The following is a 27830-nucleotide window of genomic DNA, read 5'->3' on the forward strand; positions in this document are numbered from 1 at the left end:
TCGCCCAACCCTAGTGCCTGTGCATTTTAGCTTCATTATAATATATTTTTATTTCTTTCCATGGTGCTGCCCCGTTATACCTCTCTAAGCTTTTCTCTCCTTATTCTCCACCCCGGTCTCTCAGATCAGTTGCTTCTGGAAGGACCAAAGTCTAGACGGAAGCTCAGAGTTTTAAAAACGCATGTTTCAATTTGATTTCTAAGAAGTAAAAGGTTTCTCCCCGGTGTGAGTCGTCATGTGTCTTTTAAGGTGAGATATTTGACTAAAACTTGCATCACATTCTTGACAAGAAAAGGGCTTCTCTCCTGTATGCGTCCTCAAGTGTCTTTTTAGATGAGATATTTGACTAAAACTTTTATCACATGCTTGACAAGAAAAAGGCTTCTCTCCTGTGTGAGTTCTCATGTGTGTTTCAAGATGAGATTTAAGACTAAAACTTGTGTCACATTCTTGACAACAAAAAGGCTTCTCTCCCGTGTGAGTTCTCATGTGTCTTTTGAGATGAGACTTTTCACGAAAACTTTTATTGCATTCTTTACAAGAAAATGGCTTTTCTCCTGTATGAATTATAATGTGCGTTTTGAGACTAGATATTCGACTAAATCTTGTGTCACATTCTTGACAAGAAAAAGGCTTCTCTCCTGTATGAATTCTCATGTGTCTTTTGAGATGAGATTTTTCACAAAAACATTTATCACATTCTTTGCAAGAAAAAGGCTTCTCTCCTGTATGAGTTTTCATGTGTACTTTAAGACTTGATTTAGTCTTAAAACTTGTTTCACATTCTTGACAAGAAAACGGCTTTTCGCCTGTGTGGCTTCTCATGTGAAGTCTGAACTTAGACCAATAACTAAAACTTTTACCGCATTCTTCACAGACATGAGGTCGTTTATCAGACTTATTTCTCTTGCAGACGGAAACTTTTTGAGCAATCAGAACATTAGTGTCAAATTGACACTGTGAAATGTGAGAGCTGTCCACATTTTGGACATGACTTGTGTTTCCTCTCTTACTCTGATCTCTGTTTTGAGAGTGGGTCTCTTCATCTGTAGTTGATGATTCTTCCTGCTGGGATCCTTCTTGATCCTGACTATAAATTACATTAAAGCTCTGCTGATTGTTTAGATCTGCTTCACTGTACTCATTTTCCTCATAAGTAGGAATCTTCATAACGGTATCAGTCTCCTGCTTCATATCAAACTGCTCTTCATCCTGACAGATGAAGAACTTTTCTTGCTCCTCTTTAATCTGTGGATGTTCTGGTTTATCCTGTTCCTCTTTAAACTGTGGAGCTTCTGGTTCCTCCTGTTCCTCTTTAAACTGTGGAGCCTCTGGTTCCTCCTGTTCCTCTTTAAACTGTGGAGCCTCTGGTTCCTCCTGTTCCTCTTTAAACTGTGGAGCTTCTCGTTCCCCCTCTTCCTCCTTAATCTGTGGAATTTCTGGTTCCTCCTGTTCCTCCTTAATCTGTGGATCTTCTGGTTCCCCCAGTTCCTCCTTAATCTGTGGTTCCTCCTGTTCCATTCTTGAGTTCCTTTGCTGGTTGCAGAGATTTTCTTCTTCGGTCACATAATGCTGGGGGAGGACTGCAGGGACACAAGAAAAAGTAGGACACTGAGAGGACAGAAGACAGTAGAAATACAAACACTGGCCCCTTTATTAGGCACACCTGTCCAACTGTTTAAGGACAGACACTTTTGCATATAGCATGAAAAAAAAAATCTTCAACCGAAGCCTTGATTAGACCTGCTCGTTTTCTCATCAAGAAGAAGGCATTTTCAGATTAAGAAGGTGTCAATCAAGCAATGATGATAATTACTAACACTGTACCTAAGGAGGAGAAACATGGAACTGATCTAATTTTCACTACAATGTCTAGACAAGTTTCAGCTATGTCTGATAATTTGGCCGATCAGGTGGACCGGGAAGTGCAGGTGGTTTAATGTCCAGTGTGATGAGTCTGTGGACAGCAGCAGTACATAGCTTTTGGTTTCCACAAGAGAAGAACTCTTGACACAACTGCCCTAACAGACAACTACAAGAGGAGTTGAAATGTATAACACGGTGAAGGAGTTTTTGTTCAGAAAAAGGTACCATTAGTAAAGCTGGTAGCAGTGACTGCAGACGGGGCTCCTGCTATGATCAATAGACAAACAGGTTTCATCACTCACTGTAAAGCTGACCCAGACTTTCCAAAATGTCTGCATTACTGCTGCTTCATTCAAAAGCAGGCCTTATGTGCAGAAGTGATTGGCTCTGGACATATAATGACTCCTGTTGTGAAAACCATAAACAACCTCAGCTGCCAAGCAAAATAGCGCAGAATTTTCAAGGTGCTATTGGAGAAGATGTCTGTTGAATATGGTGAATATGAATTTGGTGAATCTGAACTTGCATTTTTGACTGATATTACTGGAAAACTAAACCACTTGAGCTGCGAGCTGCAAGGCAATGACAAAACTATATATTTTTTATGGAACAGCCTGCCCGAACCAGTGTTTCTTGTGGGGATCTTTTCTGCCAGGGCTTGCCGGCTTGGTCGGTGGTTGTTGCTGCAGTTGTCGCCCTTGCTGGGACAGCTGGGGTTTAACTTTGCAGCCTCCCGGCTGTGAAGTGGACCCCGTTGCTGTCCCAGTCTGGGTGGGTGCTGTGGCGATGTTCCTATAGCCAAGCTGGCTCCTGGAATGAAGAGATTCCCAAAAACCGTTTCCTAACTGCAGAGCCAAGCATATGTTTACATGTTTAGGTCAAAAATGTGATGAACAGCTTCATGTTGTCTTGTGATGTAAGTTTTTAACCTAAGTAAGCCTAAACATGCCACCCTGTTACTAATCCAGTTGATATGGTTCTTCATTTGTGTCTAAGTGATTAAAAACATTGTTTTTATATTTAAAGCTCTAAGCAACAAAACAGTTGTCTATACAAAAGACCTTTTTACAATTGTGCACTTTTAACAGGACTCTGAGTACAGAGACTTTGTTTAAAACTGAAGGTGACAGAGACTTTGGAGAAGTGGCTACATTGTTCTGTACTTCTTTGTTTCACCCACAGAAAAGTTAAATTGCTGATTTGTTTTTAAAAAGCTGCTGAAATAATTATCTTTTTAAAATTGCAATTTCTAATTTGGGTTTTACATTTTGTGTTCCATTTTTTTATTAGAAAGATTTGTTATTTCTTTGGTGTTTAAAGGTGGTACATATTGTATATACACAATCATCTTAGAGACATTTGCTATATGTTGTGTTTGTTGTCGTAGTTTAATTTCTTTGGATGTATAGAAAGGAAAAGAAGTTGCAGCATTGATTAAAAAAGCATAAAAGAGACATTTACTGTCTGATGTTACATCTGTAGGAGTGTACTGAGGCTGGGTTTTGTTTTGGAGCACATTCATATGTGTCGTTTGTAAAAAAAAAAAAAAAAGATAAAATATAAAGTTAATTGTATTTTTGGATGACTAAAAAAGCAATGATTAGTGCTAAAGATCTATAAAAGCCAAACAAAACAAAGGAAAAGGCTGTCTTTCAGTGTTGAACTAGGCTTTCTAACTGTTGTCATTCTTGTCTGCCACTCCTGGCTAATTTACATGTGAGCACACAGCTGGGGGGGGGGGGGGGGGGGGGGGACTCCACTCCTGCAGCAGGGGAGACTGAGGAGAGGCTGGAGGATGTAAGATTAAAAAAAATCCTGGAGTTGACCAGTTCATTTTATATATGTATATATTTTTTATTTTGGTGCTGATAACCTAAACAGAAGCTATGATAAAAATATTTGTTTGAGTCAAAATGTCCAAAACGTTGCTTTCAGCACAATAGGGTGATTAAGGTGGTTAAATGTTTCTCATACGTATAGTGCTGCTTTTCAAACGTAGAGCTTTGTAAGACACATCTAATTATCAAATCTCAGCTTCCTGAGACAAACGGCTGACTGATATGAAGCTTTTTTCTATGACTGCAACACAATCGACCACTTCCTGTTTGGCGGTGGCGTACGAAGGCACCGTCAGATGTACAGCCATGAAACTTTAAATGATGAGAGAAGACCCTTCTGAGTATGGAAGCGATTCTGTAGCATTAATAAAAAGCAAAGTCAAAACCAGAAATGCTTTTTCATTTTCAAAATGAAGCTGCATTTTTTGACTCAAAAATAAAATGAAAAAGCAATCCACCAAAATGCTTTTTCTTTTCCTTCCTCAACACAGCTTATTCTGTCACTTAATTAAAATTAAAATTAAAATGGTATTTGACATTTCATTTTCAAGACGTTCTCTGGTAAATGTGTAGCATAATTGATTTAGAAATGTTTAATTTGACGTTTAAAATAGATTAATAGAAATGCTTTTTAATTTTCAAAATGAAGCTGCATTTTTTTACTCAAAATTTAAAAGAAAAAGCAATGTACCAAAGTGCTTTATCATTTTATACTTCAACCCAGCTTTTTCTGTCACTTAATTAAAATGATAAAGAAAATGGTATTTGACATTTCATTTTAAAAAAGGTCCACGGTAAATGTGTAGCAAAATTCATTTAGAAATGTCTAATTTGACAATTAAAATGGATTAACAGAAATGCTTTTTAATTTTCAAAATGTAGCTGCATCAAATGACTCAAAATTCAAATGAAAAAGCAATATTTCAAAATGCTTTTTCATTTTATACTTAAAACCGCTTATTCTGTGTCATAATTAAAACGAAAATGCAAAGAGGGGATTGCATTTGCATTTTAACATCCACCCTGGGAAACTTGTAGCAATATTCATTTCTTAAAAGCATTAGCAGAAGGGAGGCGGGGCGATGACGTCACTGCTTTCGCCGTGTGTACGGCCGCTGACACACACACACGCACCAGGAGCAGACTGTGTTAGCGGCAGAGAAGACGGCTTTGAGTTGGTTGTGAACTTCTGATGAGTTTACACAGCTTCTCAGGACTACATAACAGCATGTCCTTCTTCTGCGGTCCTCCTCCTGACGCAGCGCGGACAAGCTTTTGTTCTTCGGACCGCCAGCTGCCTTCGCACAGCGGAGCGCGAAGCTCCCGATGATCGCTGAAGGCGGAAATGCTGCTGCGATCTGAGAAACCATCATATGAATTTGTGTTTCCAGTGGTGTCCAGAACAAAATAAACACTGATGTTATTCCCACATATTTACACATTTATTTGCAGCTTCGCGCTGAATTTGCTGTTTGATGACAGCAGGAGCTCCATCAACAGATAGCAGATTTCTCGATGCTAAACGTTGCTGGTTGGACCAAAAACACTCACTCAGCGCGAAGCTGCAGGAGACTATCTTCATAATGTGCTTTTATTACTGTCATGATTATTATTAAGGGCCTGCTTTGCTCGATCATATGTTTTTAAATCCGTGCGGTCAGACGACGCTGAAGAAGTTGGTTTGCGATTCACAGCTTCTGATTCGCGAGGGAGATAAAGGAACATTCTGCTGCATTTCTCGCATTAAGATCCAGGAATCCAGGTTTGAGCAGTCCAGGTCCAGCGGTTTGTGAACAGGACCCGGTTTTAGGTGATCTCAATGCGAACACAGACACACCAGGTCTCTCAGCGACAGCGGCCGGACACACGGAGAAAGCAGTGACGTCATCGCCCCGCCTCCCCTCTGCTAATGCTTTTAAGAAATGAATATTGCTACAAGTTTCCCAGGGTGGATGTTAAAATGCAAATGCAATCCCCTCTTTGCATTTTCGTTTTAATTATGACACAGAATAAGCGGTTTTAAGTATAAAATGAAAAAGCATTTTGAAATATTGCTTTTTCATTTGAATTTTGAGTCATTTAATGCAGCTTCATTTTGAAAATTAAAAAGCATTTATGTTAATCCGTTTTAATTGTCAAATTAGACATTTCTAAATGAATTTTGCTACACATTTACCGTGGACCTTTTTTAAAATGAAATGTCAAATACCATTTTCTTTGTCATTTTAATTAAGTGACAGAATAAGCGGTGTTGAGGAAGGAAATGAAAAAGCATTTTGAAGTATTGCTTTTTCTTTTTAATTTTGAGTCATTTGATGCAGCTTCATTTTGAAAATTAAAAAGCATTTCTATTAATCCATTTTAAATGTAAAATTAGACATTTCTAAATGAATTATGCTACACATTTACCAGAGAACGTCTTGAAAATGAAATGTCAAATACCATTTTCATTATCATTTTAATTAAGTGACAGAATAAGCTGTGTTGAGGAAGGAAAAGAAAAAGCATTTTGATGGATTACTTTTTCATTTTATTTTTGAGTCAAAAAATGCAGCTTCATTTTGAAAATGAAAAAGCATTTCTGGTTTTGACTTTGCTTTTTATTAATGCTACAGAATTGCTTCCATATCTGAGTATCTCCAGTTTTAAGTTCATGCACATCGGACGAAGCACAGAGAAAATACAGGGCAGAATGTGCCCCATGCAATAACTAGGTGGCGCTATAGAGCTCGTCCAAAGTTGTCATATCCATGGGTTCAGAATGGAAGCTTTATCATATCCATTGAATTTCAGTGAGATTGGACAAGGAATGTGCACGTGAGAGCAACTTTTGTGTGCATGGCGAGATGCCCAACTTTGCTGCTATGTCACAACCACACCCCCGCATTGAAAGATATCGTTTTTATCAGAGTAAACTTCAATGGTTTTTCAACAGGTGGACGCCATTTTGAGGTGTGTCGGCTCATCCTACTTGGAGCAGTGATGCTCCAAGTCAAACATGTCATTTCCTGTTGCCAACAGGTGGAGCTACATCTGTTCCGGATTCTTCCACTGCTGATGTGTTTAAGTCAGACTATAATCATGCACATCAATTTTGGATCAGATAAGATTATGCATGGCTGAGTAATGGCCATTTGTCTTTTCATGGCATGTTTTCGAAACGACCTCCAATTTTTACGTGCCGCCACGGTCACAAACAACCATAAAAACTTAAAAGCTTCGCAATTTACCATCGGACATGTGTCTAGTTTACAAAACCAAAGTTTGGAGTCATTATTCACAAATCTGTAGGAGGAGTTCGTTCTAGAACGATGCCTGCAAATGACCAAAATACAGCAAAAATGACATATTGACATCAATATAGCAGACTTCCTGTGCATCTGACAGCTTGGTCCCAAGAGACTTTTTTGTAGGTTTTCATCTGATGAACATGTCCTGTAAAAATCAAGCTTGTATGTTAAAGAACATGGCGGGGCTCGCAAAAACAAACATTGTAGGTGGCTCTATTGAGCCGTTTTTGTGCACCCATGCGAGTGCTGTATATCTAAGTTGGAGATATGTAAGGCTACGTTCACACTGCAGGCTGAAACGACCCAATTCCGAATTTTTTGCACCTAAGTGGCCCGATTCCGATCTTTTCACGACAGTCTGAATGACACAGATCCGATCTTTTCAATTGCGACCCAGGCCCCGTGGGTTTGCCGTCCTGAATCCGAATTGTAGCCGTTCTTTTCAATTGCGACCGCCGTCTGACCGGCCAGGCGACTTGATTCCGAACCGTACGTCATCGACACGCAACAAACGTCATCATTTTGCGTTAAAGTAGGCAGGAACGAGAACGTAAACATCAACCATGGTGGACGATGCTGCTGAGATCAGTCAGTGGAAGGGAAGTGAGATCCCCGATTGGATTAATATTTGGGCTGATCGCTCTTTTCAGGCCGAACTCCAGGGCTCTTATTGCAACTGGGCGGTTTTTGAAAAATTTTCCAGATAAATGGCAGAGCGTTATAGCTGTAACCTTTACAGCTATAACTTTTTTTTCTTTCTCCCCTTCCGACCGTCACCGTGCTCAGAAGCGCAGGGGACCCGAGGCGATCCTCCTCCTCCTCCCTGTTCTGATCCTTAGATTCTCCAGAACGGGTTGATAAAGAGTCCATAGCATTTATTTTGGGGGAAACCTTCTTTTATTACCGTCCTCCGTAACACACAACATGAATGCGCGCCCACACTGCCCCCCCCTATTCTCTATCGCGGCACGCGCTTGCACACACACACGGGGCGCGCGGGCCCAACACATACACATTCCTCTTCCACTACAGTGGGTACAGACGATCCCGACTCCAATGCCTTCTTAAAATGAGAAGATTGTAATTGTGCTGCTCCTTCGTGAAAATAAATTTAATATTACAAAAAGAGTTCCGCTTTTGACAACACTGTTGTTGACATCTGCTCCGCAAACAAGTGACGTCGTTCACCGTTGAGTATTCTTCTGGCTTCTGCGCATGCGGGTCTCGTTTGGGTCGTGTCACGGTCACACTGGAGATCACAAAAGTTCGGATTTACTTGGAAATGTGAACGGTCTAGCAAACAATTCGGATTTTTTCAAAAAATCCGAATTGAGCATTAAGCCCTGCAGTGTGAACGTAGCCTAAGAGGCATCTCATTCTGAAATCTCAGCCTGGTGATACAAACAGCTGATTTATTATGAATTTTTAATTATCTGACTGCAACACAATCGACCACTTCCTGTTTGGCGGTGGCATGCGCAGGCACCGTCAGGTGTACACCCATGAAACTTTAAATGATGAGAGAAGACCCTTATGAGTATCTCTTGTTGTAAATTTATGAACGTCGGACAAAGCACAGAGAAAAGATAGGTCAAAATGTGACATAAAATGTATTTTTCAATATCTAGGTGGCGCTATGGAGCTCGTCCAAGATTGTCATATCCATGGGTTCAGAATGGAACCCTCATCACCTCTACCGAATTTTAGTAAGATTGGACAAGGAATGTGCACGTGAGAGCAACTTTTGTGTGAATTAGAATTGGAGTCTTCTTTTGTGTTTAATAGTTAAAACTCAACAGTGTTAACTGAACCTTGTTAATAAGGATGTTTAACTGTGAAAACGGCAGATATAGAAGACTGAATAAAACAAGAGTTGATACCAAGGAAGCTGTGCAAACATGATTCAGTCAGTATAAAAGGTCTAGGAGGCCAAATTACAAGGGCTGGCCTTCTGAACCTCCTAGAAGAACACAGGAAGTTCTGCTCGAAGGGGGAGTGAGTAAAGGCTCAAGTTGTTTAGACCTACATGTTCTAGTGGAATGTTATTGGCCAGTGCCCCTAATGTTTACATACATTTAAGTATTGTTTGTAACTGTGAAATGACCGAAAGGTTACTACTGTAATCACTTTGTTACTAAGCACTTGTTTTTATTCTAAATGTATGGTATTTTGTTTACCATTTGTACTGTCATGACAGCGATGGTGCTGTCAGTTTACCTTCTTGTTGCATCTTCAAAAGTGCATCATAAAATGTGACACTGAATTTGGAACAGCACATTGTAATTTCTGCATCTTTTATTAAAGTATGTATTAGTAATACAGTGAAAATTAGTGAATTTGGTTAGCATGTTGATTTACGGCATGCACCCCTAAATTTTCTGGTTGTGCCCCTAAAATTTTCAGTTGGGGGCCACTGTGCTCCTAGTGAAAAAAGTTAGTCTGGAGCCCAGTAAAGTCATGGTCTTTTTGAGAAATAGTCTTGAGAAATGCTTGTGCCACTTTAGTCATGTTTATTAGTCCTCTTTATGGTAAACTTTTTTTTCCCTGTACTCTCTGCACACAAGGTACACAAGCACAGCATTCGGCTGACGAAGAAGCCGCATTTGTGACAATCCCTAGGATCCAGACAGAGATGTAGAATAAACCCGCTGGACTTACAGCAGAAAACAAAGAGTTCAATTTAAAAAAAAGTGTTGATTTGGAGATAACGGTACCACAAAACACAGACAACACTAATGCCATGATGGCGTTTTATCGCTGCCATAAAGTGAAAGAGCGTAAAAACTGAGCAGTGTATTCAGGAACTGAGTGAGCGACCCTTACAATCGCAATTCTAACCGAGCGACCCCCCATTTTACAATTGCACGCTTACAATCCTAACTGAGAGGTGATCTTGCGCAGTCACTTCCCTTTTGCATGCTTGCCTGGATTTGTGCTCAGTGTTAAGGGGGCGTTTTTGTCACTTGGGGGGCGGTGTTCAGGGGTGTGTTTGTCGCTTGGTGCCGGAAAACTTTCTGGTTGATCTGATTGGCTGAAATTTGCTGGTCAAATCCGGCAAGGCAGCGGGGCGGGACTTTCATTTTTCAGAGCAGGGGGTGGCTAACAGGCGGCTCTCTGTCTATTATGATATTTTTTATATACCGTACTTTCAAAACCATATGTCTAACATAAAAGTTTTACATTTTCTCCAAAATGTACAGAGCGGCCCTTACGTGTTGTTGTGTGACTATTGTAAAGAGGACCTAAAAGAGAACAACATGAGAACGGTACGGAGAGAGGTGAGGATGTGACAGAACTCCCCCCATTGTACAAATATGTGCATAATGCAGAACAATTTCATTTTGGAAACCCTGGAAATGCAAAGAGACACGATTATACTGTAAAGCAGAGTTTAAACTGAAGGCTATCAGCTTCACGGAGGAAAATGGGAATAGAGCAGCTGAAGTTCGTTAGAAAGATCTTCACAGATTCAAACTTCCGCCCTCAATAACTCTTCTGATAAACGTTCAAATGTGTCAGAAAGTATCTCAATCCTTTTGTATTAACACAGAGAGTGAACTAAAAATGCATTTCAAAAGAAAAAAAGATAGCTTTTTTGCCTTTTAATCAGAATTGTTCTCTTCAAGCTGTGAATGGAGACATGCAGCGAGCCGGTGTAGGTACAATAACCGTTCGGCCTGGAACATCCGTTCGGGGTCCTTCGGGGTCCTGGGACTAATGCTGACGTCACATTATGTGATTGGCTGTCCGTTGGCCCGATGACGTGTCAGATAGTGATTGGTCTGGACAAAGTACGATACCACCATAGACGAAAATATTATGACGTCTGTTGTAAACAAACAGAGCTCCGTAATAGAGCTACATTGTCTTCTAAACGTGCTTTTATTATTGTTATGATTATTATTGAATGCATGTTTGCTTATAGTTTTTATAATCCCTGCGCCCAGTGCTTTATTATTGGCAGATCGGACCCGGAAGCACAACATTTAGCCGTGCTAACAACATTTTCAGCCATAATGGCTGAACTTAAACTGGAATAACAAGCGGACTGTGGCAAAATCTTTTTATAAAAATTACAAAGAATATTGTCAGACACAATTTATGAAGGAAAATAACTTTAGGTTACAAAAGAGAACGTGAAATTAAAATATGTAGAGCCCGAGCAGATCTCCACTCTACGTAGTTTGTCCAAGTGGGGCTACCATAGTGTGACGTTTCCTTCAGTCAATAGGACTCTGAACGGTAGTTCCAGGCCGAACGGTTATTGTACCTACACCGGCTGCCAAGGGACCGTCAACAAAGTGCAAACTCTGTGAAACACCATTCTGTAAAAATCAATAAACTTTTAAAAAGCGAATAAATGTCTATATTTATATGAACTGATAATGAAGACTCCTCAGCATATTCATGCTACATTACATATTTTGTGAGAAAGCCAATCTCTATTTTATTGTATTGCATATACTTTTTAAAATTTAATAGAGATAGAAATCATAACATATGTGCACAATAGCTCTGAAGATACTAAAGCTAATGTCACCAAACATCCTGTACTGACTAATCATGACCTTTTTGTCCTACTACAACAAAGATTGTCATAAATTCACTTTGTTTATTTTTAGGAATTTTTCATATTGAAAAATGAATAACATTCGGTCAAAAATCCTCAATAGCTCTGAAGATGCTGTAGTTACTGACACAGATCTCCGTACACTGACTCCTTTTTGATCTTTAAATCCAGTCTCAAAACCTATCTGTTTAAAGCTCGCATTTCCGGAACACAATTTCTCATCTTCTGTCAGCTGATGAATCCAATTTATCTATAGTCTTTAACATGTTGTGATTTTATTGGGTTTTACCTGTAACTTTGTACGGTGACCTTTTGAAAGGCGCTTTTAAATAAAATGTATTATTATTATTATTAAAACTTTCTGTTCTGACTAATAATGACCTGATTTTACTACAATAAAGGTTATGTCAAAACATTCTAGCATCTTCAGAGCTAGAATGTAGGTGATCATCAGAGCGACTGGCCCGCCTGCTGGCTGTGTATTTAGGATGGAATGCGCAACTGATGCTACCACAGTTTACAGTGGCTGGTGGGGGAACCAGGTGTCGGCCAGGGGGGGCCGTGGCCAACCCCTAGTGGCGCCACTGTTTCACTTGGATCAGATAGTTCTGGAGGATGAAGGCTTTATCTCCGAGGTTGAAGTGAACACATACCTATTGCGTGCAGCTGAAGCTGTGGTTTCCACATGATATCCAGCAGTCTGCGCTGACAACAGAGCTCCTTCTCATACTGGACGATGGTTCATTCAGCAGCAGAAAGTTGTTTTCTGACTTCATCTTTCTGAGGTTCTGAAGACATCGTTACTACTGCAGCTGCTCCGATCTTCACCTCACCCAAACACCGCCGTCCTCTTCACTGCTAGTCTGACTATCACAGCCACGTTGTCTTTAAAACACGTATATACTCACTTACAACACTTGACAAATGGTGAGAGTTCGGACGCAAACCACGTATCGTCTTTTATGCTCAAAAACCTCAGAAATGTCCGAACAAAACACTACCACCCTCTGACCACAAGCTAACCCTGCTAGCCTGCTAGGCCCCTACCCCGTGTTGCCAGATAGTCACGGATTTCCAGCCTAAAAGCCATCTAAAAACAGCCAGCTCCCACAGAATACCGCCCAAAATGTGTGGTCTGCAATGTTTGGCTTTTCTTGTAGCACTTTAGTTTAATGGGGATTCTGGAAGAGACTTAAGTGTCTTTTTTTCTAATTAAAATAAAACTAAGAAGCCAATTTAAAAAAAGTTAGGTAGTTTAAGTTAATAGGTTCATAACGTTTTTCATTTTATTCCGTAAATGTTTATTTTGTGTGGAATTAAAAATTGGGAGTTCCTCCCTCACACACATACTTTGTAAATTCTTAAATTATTCGTTTGTTTGATGTCTAGTGTAAATATTCCATTCTAAAAAAAAAAAAGTTTTTTTCTTTGGGGGGGGGGGACATGAACTCTGCCCCCCCCCCAAGACACACACACTTTGTAAACTCTTTAGTTTTCTGCCCCCCCCCCCCCCCCCCCACACACACACACACACACTTTGTAACTTCTTAGGTTTCCTTTTATTCTTCCATGTTCAGTCAAACAAGCAAAAGGCACTGGTAGATGGTACTATGGATTCAGCTGGACAGGGTTCGAGTCCCTGGAGTGTCCTTGAAAATTCATTGACTTTGACATGAAACATCAGTACAGTAAATAGTCTTCCAAAAAAGATTATTCTAAAGTTTTAAAGAGTATTCTAAAATTTTAAAGATTATTCTATGCTGATAAATAATTGTTTAGAAATTGAGTAATATAGCAATATTACATGTACATCATGTAAATTCTTTCTTTCTTTCTTTCTTAATTGGTTGCATTGGTTTGTGTTGGGTCACAACCGGTCACAACCGGTGTTGCCAGATAGTTTGTAGGCCTAAATTTTAGTTTCACAAACTTACATTTGTTCCCGCTTACTCCCATGTTATTTAAAAAAAAAAATTGAAAACCATGTTTGGTCTTACTTTTTGAGTCCATGTGCCAATCCTTCTCTACAGAAAGATTAATGCTGCTGTTGTGAAAGCCTTCCTTATTTTCCTTTAGTTTAATGAGTATCTCCCTCTCAATGGAGATATTGGCCAATGCAGAAAGACGTCATAGGTCTGTTCTGTTTTTACTGCAAAGCAGCTGTCAGTGCACACGTTCACCGGTAGTTGAGTGAATCACACACAAACACAGGTAATTGGGAGTATTTTTCAGTCTAACAATCATCCCTAGCTCTAACTACTTCCACACCAAATTACAGACTGCATTCAGCTTTAATGTATTTTTAAAACCCAATTCGTATCTCTCAAACATTCAATAATAAGTATTGGCTTAGCCCGAACCTGAAGTGATGCTAAGCAGTATTTGGTGTCAGAAGATGTTAACTTGTTTATTTCCGTGAATTCAATAAAATGAAAAGGACAAAACCATCCAGTGCCCAATTTGGAAAAAAATAAGAAAGAAGACCAAGAGAAACATGAAGAGGACAACGGTATGATATTGATGTAAACCTAAGACAACTTTATTAAACATGCACAATAATATTTGAAGAGTAGGTACGCTAAGGCTATTCCATCCATCCATCTTCCTCCGCTTATCCGGAACTGGGTTGCGGGGGCAGCAGACTGAGCAGAGATGCCCAGACCTCACCCCAGCCACTTCCTCCAGCTCCTCTGGGGGGACCCCACGGCGTTCCCAGGCCAGCCGAGAGATGTAGCCGAGAGATGTAGTCTCTCCAGCGTGACCTGGGTCTTCTCCGGGGCCTCCGCCCAGTGGGGCATGCCCGAAACACCTCTCCAGGGAGGCGTCCAGGAGGCATCCGGACTAGATGCCCGAGCCACCGCTTACAAAATATTTAGCCACTGCTTCTCCTCCACATCGAAAGGAGCCAGTTGTGGCTCCTTTCAATGTGGAGGAGAAGCGGTTCTACTCCGAGCTCTCCACGGATTGCCGAGCTTCTCACCTTATCTCTGAGGGAGCGCCCCGCCACCCTATTGAGGAAGCTCATTTCAACCGCTTGTATTCGGGACCTCGTTCTTTCGGTCATGACCCATAGCTCATGACCATAGGTGAGTATTGGACTGAAGATACTGAAGATCGACCGGTAAATTGAGAGCTTTGCTTTTCGGCTCAGCTCTCTCTTCACCACAACAGACCGATACAGTGACCGCATAACTATGGATGCCGCTCCGATCTGCCTGTCGATCTCGTCTTCTTTCACTCGTGAAGGCTATTGTCAACCTAAAATTTTAGTCCGAACTCAATTTGTGCTCTAATCCAAATAAATACAATTGTATATTCATATTTTATCAAAATAGCATACCATGACATGATGATCTGCTGTCACCTTATTCAGATATTCGTAAATACATATATTCAGTACACTGTCTCTTATTCTCAATATTATTAGAATTACTTTCTAGTGGTTCCCCATTTTGTTGTCAGAAATTGCATTAAAATATACTGTTTCAATCCCTTCTACTTTAGTATATTTGTCTAAATATTTTGTAAGAATGTTCTATTTTTCCTTTCACATTAAATGCACTTCTAAAATATTTGGAACCAGTTGCTGTGGTGTAAGACGAAAATGATGTCCCTGAGCCATCAACCTCAATTTCAGTCACTCAGAAGGAGATGGAGACCACTTCAGAACCCGTTTTGGAAGTTCAGGATGCAGAGCCGAACATTTCCACAGATGCTGGAGGCCCATTTGAATCTTATCCATAACTGCAAGAAACATCAGGTTTGCATTGCACATCATTTAGATTACTAGTGTAGTATAAATAAAATTAAAAGTAGATATATATTTTCATAGTCAGTCACAGTGTGTACATCATTTCATAAAATGTATTACTATCTGTGCTGCCTCAACAAATTCCGCAAACACTTATTTATTGACAATAAATGTGCCTTTTTTAGGATTACAAACACAAAAACATCCCCATCCAGTACAGTGGCTTCAGTGAATTAAGAACTGCCCACTGACACCCTTTTCCATGAATGACAGGATTCAAACACATCTGGTTTGCAGAGGACCAATTGAGGTGCCATCCACATTTGTTTCTTCCAGGAATGACAGTGATGGAAAAACCTGCCATATATAGTACTTCAAAAAACTTTAGTTAGTGGAGAAGAGGTAAAAAGAACATGGTTTGTGTACTCGGAAAAAAATGATAGACTGTTGTGTTTTTGCCGCAAACTTTTTTTCCAAAAAGAAAATTAGTTTCGCAAACAATTTAATGTTTGGAAGCATGCCAGTTCTTTGATCACCTCACATGACAGTGTCCCAGATCATATCCACTGCATGAAAACTTGGAAAGAGTTAGCTGTCAGGATAAAAAAGCTTAAGCTTATCAAAATGTTCCTACGATCAACCATGGCTCAAGATCGGCTATCTAGTTTGGCAGTTATAATCGTAAAATGCTGAGAGTCCAACATATGGGGATTACATTGATGACTTTGCCCGTAATAAGGCAAGACAGGCACATTTTTAGTTTCTAAGAGAAGAAGACCAAGTTCATAGTGTGAGCTATGAGAATTATATGATATGAGAATGAATTAAATTCAGTTTTATTTATATAGCCACATATTACAGCAATAATAATCTCAATCGGCTTAAAGCTTTAAATTGCACTAATTGTGTATAGTTTTTTAAATGGAGGTCTTTTGAAACCTCAAGCAAACGCGTGATGTTATCCTTGTAAGAGTTATTGTTACTTTTAGTTTTTTTTATAAGCTGTAAGGATTTAAATGCCTCTAGTTGCATTTTTTTCAATCATTTTTAATTATTAAATATTTGAAAAATAAAGTAAATAAGTATAAAAAAGTACATTTAAAAAAGTAAATAAAGTTAAAAAAAAGTATTAAAATATAAGCAATTGTACTTTTCTGGGTCATAATTGGGGGGACCTAGGGGTGCCACTGGTGTGGCTCGCCCAGGGTGTCATTTGTGCCAGAACTGCCACTTCAGGGAAGCCTAGAGTTGGGCCCCCTAGTGGCTACTAATCATATCAGATCCAGTTTATCTAAAAATAATAATCATGCATGTTTTATTTGAACCTTTCTGTTGTCTCTTCATTAGAAACTGCTGTTCTGTGGGTCAGAACTATGCTAAAATGTTTGTCCAGTTTAAATCTGCAGTTCTGTGAATGATGCATTTACTTTGTAATAACACAGTGAACAGGAACTTATCCCAGATACAGTATATACACCTGCATGGACTTGGGTGCTTGCTTTATTCTGGTATGACAAACATGAAAAATATATGATCATTGTAACCATCAGACAAGGTTACAATATTTTTAAAATTAAAACGGAAAGTTCTTCTTCTTCTTCTATGCAACAGTACTCTGCTGATTACTTTTTATTGACACCAATCTGAATTTTTTTCTCCAAACAGAACCTGGCACCAAGAGTTTAGTGAAACCTGACCTGAGAGTCTCCAGTTCACAGTGTGGACTCTTTAGTCCATCAGACAGAAGTTTCACTCCCGAGTCCTGCAGCTTGTTGTTACTCAGGTCCAAATCTCTGAGACTGGAGGACCGAGAGCTGAGAACTGAGGACAGAGCTGCACAGCTTCTCTCTGACAGGTTACAGCCACTCAGTCTGAAGAAAACAAAGCAAGAAAGCAGTTATTGATTGAATCTTTAACTTTTTAACTCAAATTCATTTGTTCACTGAAGGTGATTTTCCTGAGAGTTCTTACAGAGCTTTGTTGGAGGCTTTGATCACTGGCAGAAGCCTCAGAAGAGCCTCCTCTGAAGCAGAGTATTTCTTCAGGTCAAACACTTCCAGATAATCTTCTAATGACAGTAAAATGAAGGCCAGAGCCGACCACTGAGCAGGAGACAGTTTATCTATGGAGAGATGTCCTGACCTCAGGGACTGTTGGATCTCCTCCACAAGAGAATCATCATTCAGTTCATTCAGGCAGTGGAACAGGTTGATGCTTTTATCTGCAGACAGATTCTGACTGATCTTCTTCTTGATGTACTGGACTGTTTCCTGATTGGACAGTGAGCTAATTCTTTTCTGAGTCAGCAGACCTCGTAGGAGACTCTGATTGATTTGCAATGAAAGACCCAGAAGGAAGCGGAGGAGCAAGCCCAGGTGTTCGGACTCTGTAAGGCCTTTTTCACAGAACTCTGGTAAAACTGGACTGGACTGCTTTGGTTCAGATTACAGAGCTTGGGTTTTTTCAGTTCTTTCTCCATTAGGTTGACTCCAGAGTTGATGAAGGTCAGATGAACATGAAGAGCAGCCAAAAACTCCTGAACACTCAGATGGATGAAGCAGAACACCATGTCCTGGTACAGCCCTCGCTCCTCTCTAAAGATCTGTGTGAACACTCCAGAGTACACTGAGGCTGCTCTGATATCGATGCCACACTCTTTCAGGTCGGATTCATAGAAGATCAGGTTGCCTTTCTGCAGCTGCTCAAAAGCAAGTTTTGCCACAGACTCCATCATTTTCCTGCTCTCTGGACTCCAGTGAGGATCTGTCTCAGCTCCTCCATCATACTTGACCTTCTTTACTTTGGCCTGAACCACCAGGAAGTGGATGTACATCTCAGTCAGGCTCTTGGGCAGCTCTCCTCCCTCTGTGCTCTTCAGCAGATCCTCCAGAACTGTAGCAGTGATCCAGCAGAAAACTGGGATGTGGCACATGATGTGGAGGCTTCGGGATCTCTTGATGTGGGAGATGATTCTGTTGGCCTGCTCTTCATCTCTGAATCTCTTCTTGAAATGCTCATCCTTTTGAGGGTTATTGAACCCTCTGACCTCTGTCACCATGTCAACATATCTAGGAGGAATTTGACTGGCTGCTGCAGGTCGTGTGGTGATCCAGAGGTGAGCAGAGGGGAGCAAGGTCCCTCTAATGAGGTTTGTCAGCAGATCACCCACTGTGGTTGACTTTCTAGGGTCATTTAGTGTCCAAGTCTTGTGGAAGTTCAGTGGAAGTCGACCCTCATCCAGACCATCAAAGATGAAGATGATCTGGAAGTCTTCAAAGCTGCAGATTCCTGCTTCTTTGGTTTCAGGGAAGAAGTGATGAACAAGTTCCACCAAGCTGAACTTCTCCTCTTTCAGCACATTCAGCTCTCTGAAAGTGAATGGAAATATGAAGTTGATGTTCTGGTTAGCTTTGCCTTCAGCCCAGTCCAGAGTGAACTTCTGTGTTAAGACTGTTTTCCCAATGCCAGCCACTCCCTTTGTCATCACAGTTCTGATTGGTTCTTGTCTTCCAGCTGGGAGTTTAAAGAGCTCTTCTTGTCTGATGCTTGTTTCTGCTCTGTCTGCTTTCCTGGATGCTGCTTCAATCTGTCTGACCTCATGTTCTTCATTCAACTCTCCAGTTCCTCCCTCTGTGATGTAGAGATCTGTAAAGATCTCATTAGGAAGGATTGAGTTTCCTGCTTTGGTTATCCCCTCAAACAAACACTGGAACTTCTTCTTCAACCCAGATTGGACTTTATGTTGACAAACTGCAGCAGAAGATCCTGAAATAAGACAACAAATAGATGAAATAAAGTCTCCAAAACCCTGAAAGATGAGGATTTGAATCCACATTGTTCCATTTGATACATCACTAAATCTTCATTTATCCAGTAGGTGAAATCTTCAGAGAAATCCTCTTACTGCTATGCAATCGATCAGCCAGCTCCTCCTGCTTCATTTTCCTCAGGAAGTTCTCTGTGATCTTCATCAGTGACTCCCTGCTGCTCTTCTGCTTTTCATCTTCATCCTTCAGCTCCTCCTCATCTGTCTTCTGATTCAGAAGCTTCTGGATCTTCTTCAGCTCTTTCTTCACAAAAGTTACAATGTTTTCCTCCAGCAGCTGGAAAAGAATTCTAGATCAGAGTGAATTCATGGAGCCAAACATCTGCTCCATGTTGGACGCACTGACAATCCACTGGGGCACTCAAAAATCCACAAAATCACATTGTCTGATTTATAAAGAATTTATTTGTTAATTATCGTGAAAAATAAGTATTTGATCAATAACAAAAGTTCAACTCAATACTTTGTTATTTACCCTTTGTTGACAATGACAGCTGTCAAACGTAGCTGTAAGTCTTTAAAGTTAAAGTCATGATGAAAAAATAAAAATAAAAATTGCGCCGCCATGTAGCGAATTGGCGCCCCTGGGTGCAGCTGCACGTGCTCCTGCTGGAAATGTTTGACGAACGGGGGGGGCTGCGGGTATAAAAAAGGTATAAAAAAAACATGCTTTTTTGGTTATTTTTGTGTGAAATGCCCAAATAAAAAATGGAAAAACAAAAAAAATTCTTCACTTAGATGACAGTTGGTTTAGTCGACAGACTTGATACCTATGTCAGGACATTTATGCTAAATGCAAAAACATCTGAAATATGGAGAAAAAAGGTCAAAGCTGGTGCCCAATTTAGAAAGAAAAGAGAAGAAGAGGAGAAAAGAGACAAAGAAAAGGGTATTATCGCATAGCTAGATGCACGTTTTCTAAATTCGAATGCTACCTGCCCTACAACAACAACAGCGTTGCAGAGGAAAAATCTCTTGTTTGGTCTATCATGACCAAAACTGAAGTAGGCCCAAATATTGCAAATAACGTCATTTTTAAGATATTTATTCTTAAATGTTTGCTCTGCCTTAACTTGTAACATTAGTTATGATTCGTGTGTCTGTCTGCTCTGCTGTAACACAAAGTTTTTGTTGTGTTTTATTGTTGTATATTAGTTCATAATGTTAAATAAGCTGTGATGGTAGCATGCTGCTGCTGCTGCTGCTGCTGCTGTTAGCTTTTCAAAACTCCAGTTGATCAAATCATACCTGAGATCACCAATGTCTCAGGAGCAACTCACTAACCTGCTGTTGTTAGTATCAATCATTCAGGGGGGGGAGCAGATTTCATATGATGACGTTATTGACAAGCTTGCATCAGGAAGGCCACAAAGGTTAGGTTTAGTTAGTGTTTTCTGTTCTTAGTGCTGCAGTTACATTTATTCTAGTGTGTTATTAGTGTGATTTGTAGTTTATATTTATTTTAGATTATTTATTTGTGTTTGATTAAATATTTCCCACTGTATTTTCAGTTACAATAAATGGACAAAGTGACTCTATTGGGGGGAAGGGGGGGGGGGGGCGCCAGAGGAGGGTCTTGCCCGGGGAGTAATTCAGGGTAGAACCGCCACTGCATACTAACCTAAGATCACGTTTAAACTCTCAACGCCTCCGTGAAGCAGAAACTCACCACCTATCAACCAGACTAGACCATCAGCAAAACTACCCCCCCCCCCCCCCCCTGCACACATACAAAAATTGACAACAACATCCTGTTGTGTTCCATATCTTCTATTTAGCCATTTTACACAAACTTTTCTAGACTCGTATTACAGCCGGGGTCAAACTCAGTCACACAGAGGGCCTAAGTTAAAAACAAGCTTAAAATTTTGGGCCGAAGAAGATAAACATTTCAGAGAAACAGAGCAAGGAATTGTGGGAAATAATCCCCATTGCCTGCTTTTGTCGAAATTGGGTTGAGCACGGGTGATTGTTCTGCTTATTGTTACTTTTAGTTTTTTTTATAAGCTGTAAGGATTTAAATGCCTCTAGTTGCATTTTTTTCAATCATTTTTAATTATTAAATATTTGAAAAATAAAGTAAATAAGTATAAAAAAGTACATTTAAAAAAGTAAATAAAGTTAAAAAAAAGTATTAAAATATAAGCAATTGTACTTTTCTGGGTCATAATTGGGGGGACCTAGGGGTGCCACTGGTGTGGCTCGCCCAGGGTGTCATTTGTGCCAGAACTGCCACTTCAGGGAAGCCTAGAGTTGGGCCCCCTAGTGGCTACTAATCATATCAGATCCAGTTTATCTAAAAATAATAATCATGCATGTTTTATTTGAACCTTTCTGTTGTCTCTTCATTAGAAACTGCTGTTCTGTGGGTCAGAACTATGCTAAAATGTTTGTCCAGTTTAAATCTGCAGTTCTGTGAATGATGCATTTACTTTGTAATAACACAGTGAACAGGAACTTATCCCAGATACAGTATATACACCTGCATGGACTTGGGTGCTTGCTTTATTCTGGTATGACAAACATGAAAAATATATGATCATTGTAACCATCAGACAAGGTTACAATATTTTTAAAATTAAAACGGAAAGTTCTTCTTCTTCTTCTATGCAACAGTACTCTGCTGATTACTTTTTATTGACACCAATCTGAATTTTTTTCTCCAAACAGAACCTGGCACCAAGAGTTTAGTGAAACCTGACCTGAGAGTCTCCAGTTCACAGTGTGGACTCTTTAGTCCATCAGACAGAAGTTTCACTCCCGAGTCCTGCAGCTTGTTGTTACTCAGGTCCAAATCTCTGAGACTGGAGGACCGAGAGCTGAGAACTGAGGACAGAGCTGCACAGCTTCTCTCTGACAGGTTACAGCCACTCAGTCTGAAGAAAACAAAGCAAGAAAGCAGTTATTGATTGAATCTTTAACTTTTTAACTCAAATTCATTTGTTCACTGAAGGTGATTTTCCTGAGAGTTCTTACAGAGCTTTGTTGGAGGCTTTGATCACTGGCAGAAGCCTCAGAAGAGCCTCCTCTGAAGCAGAGTATTTCTTCAGGTCAAACACTTCCAGATAATCTTCTAATGACAGTAAAATGAAGGCCAGAGCCGACCACTGAGCAGGAGACAGTTTATCTATGGAGAGATGTCCTGACCTCAGGGACTGTTGGATCTCCTCCACAAGAGAATCATCATTCAGTTCATTCAGGCAGTGGAACAGGTTGATGCTTTTATCTGCAGACAGATTCTGACTGATCTTCTTCTTGATGTACTGGACTGTTTCCTGATTGGACAGTGAGCTAATTCTTTTCTGAGTCAGCAGACCTCGTAGGAGACTCTGATTGATTTGCAATGAAAGACCCAGAAGGAAGCGGAGGAGCAAGCCCAGGTGTTCGGACTCTGTAAGGCCTTTTTCACAGAACTCTGGTAAAACTGGACTGGACTGCTTTGGTTCAGATTACAGAGCTTGGGTTTTTTCAGTTCTTTCTCCATTAGGTTGACTCCAGAGTTGATGAAGGTCAGATGAACATGAAGAGCAGCCAAAAACTCCTGAACACTCAGATGGATGAAGCAGAACACCATGTCCTGGTACAGCCCTCGCTCCTCTCTAAAGATCTGTGTGAACACTCCAGAGTACACTGAGGCTGCTCTGATATCGATGCCACACTCTTTCAGGTCGGATTCATAGAAGATCAGGTTGCCTTTCTGCAGCTGCTCAAAAGCAAGTTTTGCCACAGACTCCATCATTTTCCTGCTCTCTGGACTCCAGTGAGGATCTGTCTCAGCTCCTCCATCATACTTGACCTTCTTTACTTTGGCCTGAACCACCAGGAAGTGGATGTACATCTCAGTCAGGCTCTTGGGCAGCTCTCCTCCCTCTGTGCTCTTCAGCAGATCCTCCAGAACTGTAGCAGTGATCCAGCAGAAAACTGGGATGTGGCACATGATGTGGAGGCTTCGGGATCTCTTGATGTGGGAGATGATTCTGTTGGCCTGCTCTTCATCTCTGAATCTCTTCTTGAAATGCTCATCCTTTTGAGGGTTATTGAACCCTCTGACCTCTGTCACCATGTCAACATATCTAGGAGGAATTTGACTGGCTGCTGCAGGTCGTGTGGTGATCCAGAGGTGAGCAGAGGGGAGCAAGGTCCCTCTAATGAGGTTTGTCAGCAGATCACCCACTGTGGTTGACTTTCTAGGGTCATTTAGTGTCCAAGTCTTGTGGAAGTTCAGTGGAAGTCGACCCTCATCCAGACCATCAAAGATGAAGATGATCTGGAAGTCTTCAAAGCTGCAGATTCCTGCTTCTTTGGTTTCAGGGAAGAAGTGATGAACAAGTTCCACCAAGCTGAACTTCTCCTCTTTCAGCACATTCAGCTCTCTGAAAGTGAATGGAAATATGAAGTTGATGTTCTGGTTAGCTTTGCCTTCAGCCCAGTCCAGAGTGAACTTCTGTGTTAAGACTGTTTTCCCAATGCCAGCCACTCCCTTTGTCATCACAGTTCTGATTGGTTCTTGTCTTCCAGCTGGGAGTTTAAAGAGCTCTTCTTGTCTGATGCTTGTTTCTGCTCTGTCTGCTTTCCTGGATGCTGCTTCAATCTGTCTGACCTCATGTTCTTCATTCAACTCTCCAGTTCCTCCCTCTGTGATGTAGAGATCTGTAAAGATCTCATTAGGAAGGATTGAGTTTCCTGCTTTGGTTATCCCCTCAAACAAACACTGGAACTTCTTCTTCAACCCAGATTGGACTTTATGTTGACAAACTGCAGCAGAAGATCCTGAAATAAGACAACAAATAGATGAAATAAAGTCTCCAAAACCCTGAAAGATGAGGATTTGAATCCACATTGTTCCATTTGATACATCACTAAATCTTCATTTATCCAGTAGGTGAAATCTTCAGAGAAATCCTCTTACTGCTATGCAATCGATCAGCCAGCTCCTCCTGCTTCATTTTCCTCAGGAAGTTCTCTGTGATCTTCATCAGTGACTCCCTGCTGCTCTTCTGCTTTTCATCTTCATCCTTCAGCTCCTCCTCATCTGTCTTCTGATTCAGAAGCTTCTGGATCTTCTTCAGCTCTTTCTTCACAAAAGTTACAATGTTTTCCTCCAGCAGCTGGAAAAGAATTCTAGATCAGAGTGAATTCATGGAGCCAAACATCTGCTCCATGTTGGACGCACTGACAATCCACTGGTCTACAAAGTGCAGCATGGAGATGACTGTGAACAGAATGATGGAAAAGTAGTTGTTGTTCATGTACAGACCAGAAATATGGAGTCCAGCTGTGTTTGATGCTGCTGGACAGACTGACCACTGGGAGTCTCTGAGCTCTGCTGGTCCACTCTGTGAAGAATCATCAACAATCAGCACTATTCTGTCTGTGCACAAAAAGACTTACATGAGGTGAAGGTCCATGCAGTCAGATGTGGGTGTGGACAATGAACCAGAGGATTCCCTGTTGTGGGAACGCTTTACTGGTCCTTCTAATCCAACAACAGCTAAGTCTGAACATGTTTGCAGCTTTCAGCTCGTCAGCTTTGACAGAGTTCCAGCAACTCTTACCAAGCATTCAAAGCTGTAGATAACTGCTGAAGTGCCCTGGAGCGAGGTCATTCACTCTGGTGTTTGGTTCAGATTGATTGTACTGGGTAGCCCTCAATGTGAATGTGTTTTACTGTGATTGTCATGTGAAACCATGACGCTTCAGATGAACTTTGTAAATCTGCTCAGCATCATCAGCATAAGAGCTCTGGAAAGTCAGACCTCCAACTATTTTTTTACATTTGACAAAGCTGATGTCAGGAAATGAGGTTCCATGAGGAGGAAGATCAGATCTGAAGCAGTTGATCCAGAACCACAGAGCTCCAATAAGATTCTACAAACCTGCAAAGTCTCACTTTTTTGCAGCTATTTAAACCAGCGATCACAACCTAATGTAGCTACACTGATTAGGAGCAAAAGCACATAGCTCTGCTCGGCCAACGGGAGCCCTACAGACACTCAGAAACTCCTCCAACATCCATTATCTCATTGTGATTGTTGTGTTTGTGGAAAAAGCTCCAACACTCACTGCTGCACACATGAAGATAGAAATATCTGTGACAAAGAGCCTAACTCACATCAAACTCATGTTGGAATGAAACAATTCACTCATTTGACTCTGTTTCAACATTTATTTATGGCTCACCTCTCTGCACAAGAAGATGCTGCTGATTTAAAGTCGATAATATGATGCTTTGACTGGTCACTCCTCAAGGACACACAGCTGTGTTCAGATCCAGATCCAGTTCTGAGTCTGTGATGACTCCTGATAGAAAAACATTTATTTTATTTTCAAACAAACCCAATTTCTTCTGTCATGAAGCTTAATCATATTATCTTCAAAAATGAACTATTGAGGTCAGATCAAGAAGAGACAAATCTACAATAATATTCTCCTTTGTGAAAACATTGTGACCCTACATGCAGTTGTTTCAATTGAAGGAAAAAGTATGTGATTCATAAAAATGTATATTTTTGTTTACATTTTAACCTAAACATATTTGACAAACAGTATTTCATTCTTGAACTGCTGTAAATGACCTAATCAGCTCACCTTTCTGCAGGAGAAACTGCTGCTGATTTAAAATCCATAATTTGACCCTTTGACTTGTCACTCCTGAAGGACACACAGCTGGGTTCAAATACATGCTCAGTTCTCCCTCTCTGTTGAATCCTGATGGAAAAGCATTTGTTATATTAGTATATTAACAATTCATTTTTCTTGTTATAAATATTGATCAGATTGTTTTTCCTTGTTAGACTATTGAACTCAGATAATAAAAAGATTGGTTTGTTAAAATGACACCTTGTGACTACTTTGTGACCCTGCATTCAGAGTTTTTAATTAGGGGTGTCAAATTATCGCATTAATTGGGAATAATTCATTAAAGAAAAATTAAAGCATTATTTTATTTATTGTGTTAATCTAATTTAAATTAACTCTTGTCGTGTTCCCAAATGTCAAACAAGGGTTCAACTGTTACTTGCATGAATGTTTTATTTGAACACAGCTTAAAACGTGTCTTACATCGCTCTCAGTGTCAACCATTGACCATATATTGAACTGAACAAAGTGCCTCTGATGTCAACCATAGAAAATGATAATTAGGGTACTCTGGACCGGATGTTTTGTTCTAGTTATTTAATTATTTTTTTGTAATTGTTTGAAATTCGAAATAGTATGTCTTCATGGTTCAAAATTAAAGGAAATCTGTTGTAAACGGAAAACTTCATAAAGACCCTTATAAAATTGTATTTTGATCTTTTAGTACACTACGATGTTACACATTTAAATGAAAATACAGTATGGCAAGACAGTTTTTAGTCAGGCATCAATTTTGCAAGTTCCCTACTTAAAAGATGTGACAGGCCTGTAGTTTTCGTCATGGGTAAACCTCAACTATGACAGACAACATGAGACAGAAAAAATCCACAAAATCACATTGTCTGATTTATAAAGAATTTATTTGTTAATTATCGTGAAAAATAAGTATTTGATCAATAACAAAAGTTCAACTCAATACTTTGTTATTTACCCTTTGTTGACAATGACAGCTGTCAAACGTAGCTGTAAGTCTTTAAAGTTAAAGTCAAAGCCCCTTTAGCTGTCACACACAGGTGTGTGAAATTTGTTTTCGCATTTGACCCATCCCCTAGGGCAGGGGTCGGGAACTTATGGCTCGCGAGCCATATATGGCTCTTTTGATGGTCACATGTGGCTCGCAGACAAATCTTTAATTATACTTTTTTATTCATTAGACCAGTCTTTCTCGGGCGCGATGCGATGCCAGAGGCGCGCAGTAGTAGCGGTGCTTGGAGAAAAAAATCTGCGCCAGCATTATCACTTCACTTTACTATTATCTATTATTTCACAGAGTTTGTACCACCCGGAAACCTGTGAATTGCCGTGCCCAAAACTGCGCGCTCCCGTCTCTGAGAAAGAGCGCGCAGTTGCGGGGACCGGAGGTGTGAAGAAAAAAGCAGAGGGTGGGGGTGAGGGGTTGTGGGGACCGGCAGCAGGTGAATCGCGCAGGGATTGTAAAAACGTAAAACCCGCTGCCCGTCACTCACTGCGGCGTGTGAGTGTGTGTTTGGCTCCCCGTCTGCATGTGATCAGTCTGTCTCACATCTAAAGAACATTCATACTAACAGTAGCGGTTTTAGGCACGGGCCATACGGGCGATCGCCCGGGGCGGAAAAAATGACGGAGGGGCGGCGCCAGCGGCTCAGCTCTTGTAAAATACTTTATGCACCACTATTGGTTTACTTATATCACAGAGTTTGTAACAGCCTGAAACCTGGCGGCGCCCCCGCCCCGCAGCTGCGCTCCCTCCTGTCTTTGAGAAGTAGACGCAAATGTGTGTGAGAAGGAGAAGGGAGGGGGCGCGGGGTGAAGAAGGAGAAGGGAGAGGGCGCGGGGTGAAGGGTGCAGGCTGAGAGGTGAGCACGGAGCGCAAAACGCATGCGCAAACCTGGCTGGATCTTCTTCCAGGGGGGCAACGGTCGCGGGCCGCGGCTCAGTGCTTGATGAAAAAATAAAAATAAAAATTGCGCCGCCATGTAGCGAATTGGCGCCCCTGGGTGCAGCTGCACGTGCTCCTGCTGGAAATGTTTGACGAACGGGGGGGGCTGCGGGTATAAAAAAGGTATAAAAA

At 40.7% G+C, this 27830-nt stretch overlaps 1 protein-coding gene and 1 pseudogene across 3 annotated transcripts; both read right to left on the bottom strand.

The window, feature by feature from the left end:
- Positions 1 to 57: 57 nt before the first annotated feature.
- LOC101172391 (uncharacterized) lies at positions 58 to 17149 on the bottom strand. 2 transcript variants are annotated; one of them, XM_023964566.2, is made up of 2 exons: positions 17013 to 17149; positions 58 to 1583 (listed from the first exon to the last, which is right to left on the bottom strand). In XM_023964566.2, exon 2 carries the CDS (start codon positions 1519 to 1521, stop codon positions 199 to 201), a length of 1323 nt encoding a protein of 440 aa, XP_023820334.1. In that variant the 5' UTR covers positions 1522 to 1583; positions 17013 to 17149; the 3' UTR covers positions 58 to 198. The 2 variants fall into 2 exon arrangements, with proteins under 2 accessions (XP_023820334.1, XP_020563849.2); XM_020708190.3 differs by lacking the exon at positions 17013 to 17149 and adding an exon at positions 12218 to 12480.
- Positions 16782 to 27002, bottom strand: LOC101172139 (uncharacterized; annotated as a pseudogene). The gene is made up of 10 exons (XR_013652606.1): positions 25730 to 27002; positions 25322 to 25441; positions 24399 to 24477; positions 24051 to 24249; positions 22118 to 23911; positions 21748 to 22017; positions 19488 to 19493; positions 19220 to 19431; positions 17287 to 19080; positions 16782 to 17186 (listed from the first exon to the last, which is right to left on the bottom strand). The product of XR_013652606.1 is annotated as an uncharacterized LOC101172139 (transcript).
- Positions 27003 to 27830: the final 828 nt, after the last annotated feature.

The sequence above is a fragment of the Oryzias latipes genome, chromosome 2 (genome assembly GCF_053564925.1).
Source record: "Oryzias latipes strain Hd-rR chromosome 2, Olatipes_Hd-rR_3.1".
Lineage (NCBI taxonomy): Eukaryota > Metazoa > Chordata > Actinopteri > Beloniformes > Adrianichthyidae > Oryzias > Oryzias latipes.

Bases quoted from the DNA above. Each gene is read 5' to 3' on its own strand.
- LOC101172391 (XM_020708190.3), bottom strand. From the start codon at position 12,251: ATGTGGAAACCACAGCTTCAGCTGCACGCAATAG. The intron at 1,584-12,217 runs GTATGTGTTCAC...GTGTCCCTGCAG, and splicing joins GCTTCAGCTGCACGCAATAG to TCCTCCCCCAGCATTATGTG.